Below are 1,654 nucleotides of genomic sequence, written 5' to 3'. Positions count from 1 at the left end.
TCAAAGTGCAAACATGCCAAAGAAGGTCCTGCCATCCTCGGTCTCCAGCTCTGATAGCTGGTTGGTTTCCGTCCACAGTTGGTCACCTTTGTGCAGCTGAAACACTGCGCCCAGATAAATGGCGTTGTACCAGCCCTGTCCGTCTCTGTAGCTGTCCTCCTGAACAGTGTTTTGGCACGCCGACCTCACCGCGTTCATCAAAGAGGCTTTCCTGCCTAGGGAGTCTGAGTAGCGCCAGATCCTGTGGCTGAGAGGCGTGTGGCGTCTTCCCGCTCCCTCCTCGTCGCCATCGCTGCAGGACACTCTGAATGACGCCTGGCTGTAGACGAAGTAGAGGCCGGTTTGTGGGATAACGATCTGGTTGTTCACCAGTCGGAAGCCGCCCTGAGCGAACGCCTGGCCTTGACCGCTTCTCCACTCGAGCTGGCCTTGCAAATTCTCGCAGTCTTCTTCGCAGCTACCTGGAAACAAAGCAGGAAGAAGCGCTGTTACAGCCTTGAAACACTTTGCTTCTTGCCTCCATTGGGTGTTTAATCAACGGGTATGTTATTAGGAAAGCGGAATGAAAGATTGACTGAAGCTAATGAACAACTTCCTTAAATGCTCTTGACTAACAGACTTCTGAAAAAGGAATCTGCAAATATCACATAAATGGAATAAAGAGTCTCTTTTGAACGCCAAGTGCATGATGACTCACCTTCTAAATGGATGGCTGCCTTGGCTTTGCTGCTGATTCGCCTCAACGTGGTGTGGGGATCTGAGGAGAGGAAGACAAATGTAAGCCTATCTCAAATAATCCACAAAGACTCAAGTATATATCACACAACAAAGCGTTGTTCTTGATCACCCATGCATATAATCACCTGTTTTCTCAGCAATGTCATTCTTGATTAGCGCTTCTGTGTGGCCTGATTGTGTCTGTGTGGAGAGAAAAAACACATTGATTAGAGACGTTAACTCGGAAATGTTCAGTTTTTACAGAAAATACAAGGTTTTAAAAGATTAAATAAAAGAAGACAGTCCCTACCATTAAATATGGCTTTCCACTCCAGTAACAAGCAAGCAGCAGGACGCTCCCCAGGCAAAGGGCCACAACGAGAAGGGCTACGGCCACCTTCCACATGTGCCCTGTGGAGGACTTCTTTTCCACCAACACCACCATCCTCTCCTCAAGACCCATCTCCACGTCACCTGGTGCTGTTGTGTAGGCCACCATACTGTGCACAACTCTTAACGCCTCTTGAGAAGATCTACCAACTAAACACTGGACACTATGTCTGAGTTTTCAGGTGCTTCCAGTGCTCTGCGCTGATACTTCTCTCTTAGTGTTGCTATTGTGTTAAGAGTGAACTTCTGCCAGAGAGCTTGTAGTATTTATGCTGTTGCAGCTGCTTCTGCAAAGGGGAAACTCCAGTGATGTCACTCTGTAAGTGGAGACAGCGCAGGACGCAGCAGCAGCAGCACTGAGCGACTTGGGCCACGGAGAGAAAAGAGCCGCGTCCGGGAGGGAAAGAAAAGTCACAGAATCTTTGGTGGAGTTTTAACAGAGCGTGGAACCCAACAGGAGTCGTGGTTTCAGGAAGGGAAAGTGGTTGGTTTCTACTTTTGGGTTTTTGAAAAATGTCAATGTGTTGTAACACAACCACACACACAC

The 1,654-nt window shown here is 48.3% G+C and overlaps 1 protein-coding gene across 1 annotated transcript; it reads right to left on the bottom strand.

Annotated features, from left to right (window-relative positions):
- Positions 1–1,216, bottom strand: tnfb (tumor necrosis factor b (TNF superfamily, member 2); the record flags this gene model as incomplete). Its single annotated transcript, XM_079227089.1, has 4 exons — positions 1–461; positions 698–757; positions 864–918; positions 1,028–1,216. The coding sequence occupies 4 exons, from the start codon at positions 1,214–1,216 to the stop codon at positions 1–3; spliced, it is 765 nt and encodes a 254-aa protein (XP_079083215.1).
- Positions 1,217–1,654: the final 438 nt, after the last annotated feature.

Source organism: Taurulus bubalis (assembly GCF_910589615.1).
Source record: "Taurulus bubalis genome assembly, chromosome: 12".
Lineage (NCBI taxonomy): Eukaryota > Metazoa > Chordata > Actinopteri > Perciformes > Cottidae > Taurulus > Taurulus bubalis.
Note: the sequence above shows the minus strand (reverse complement) of the source record. Positions and strands in the feature narration are given on the sequence as shown.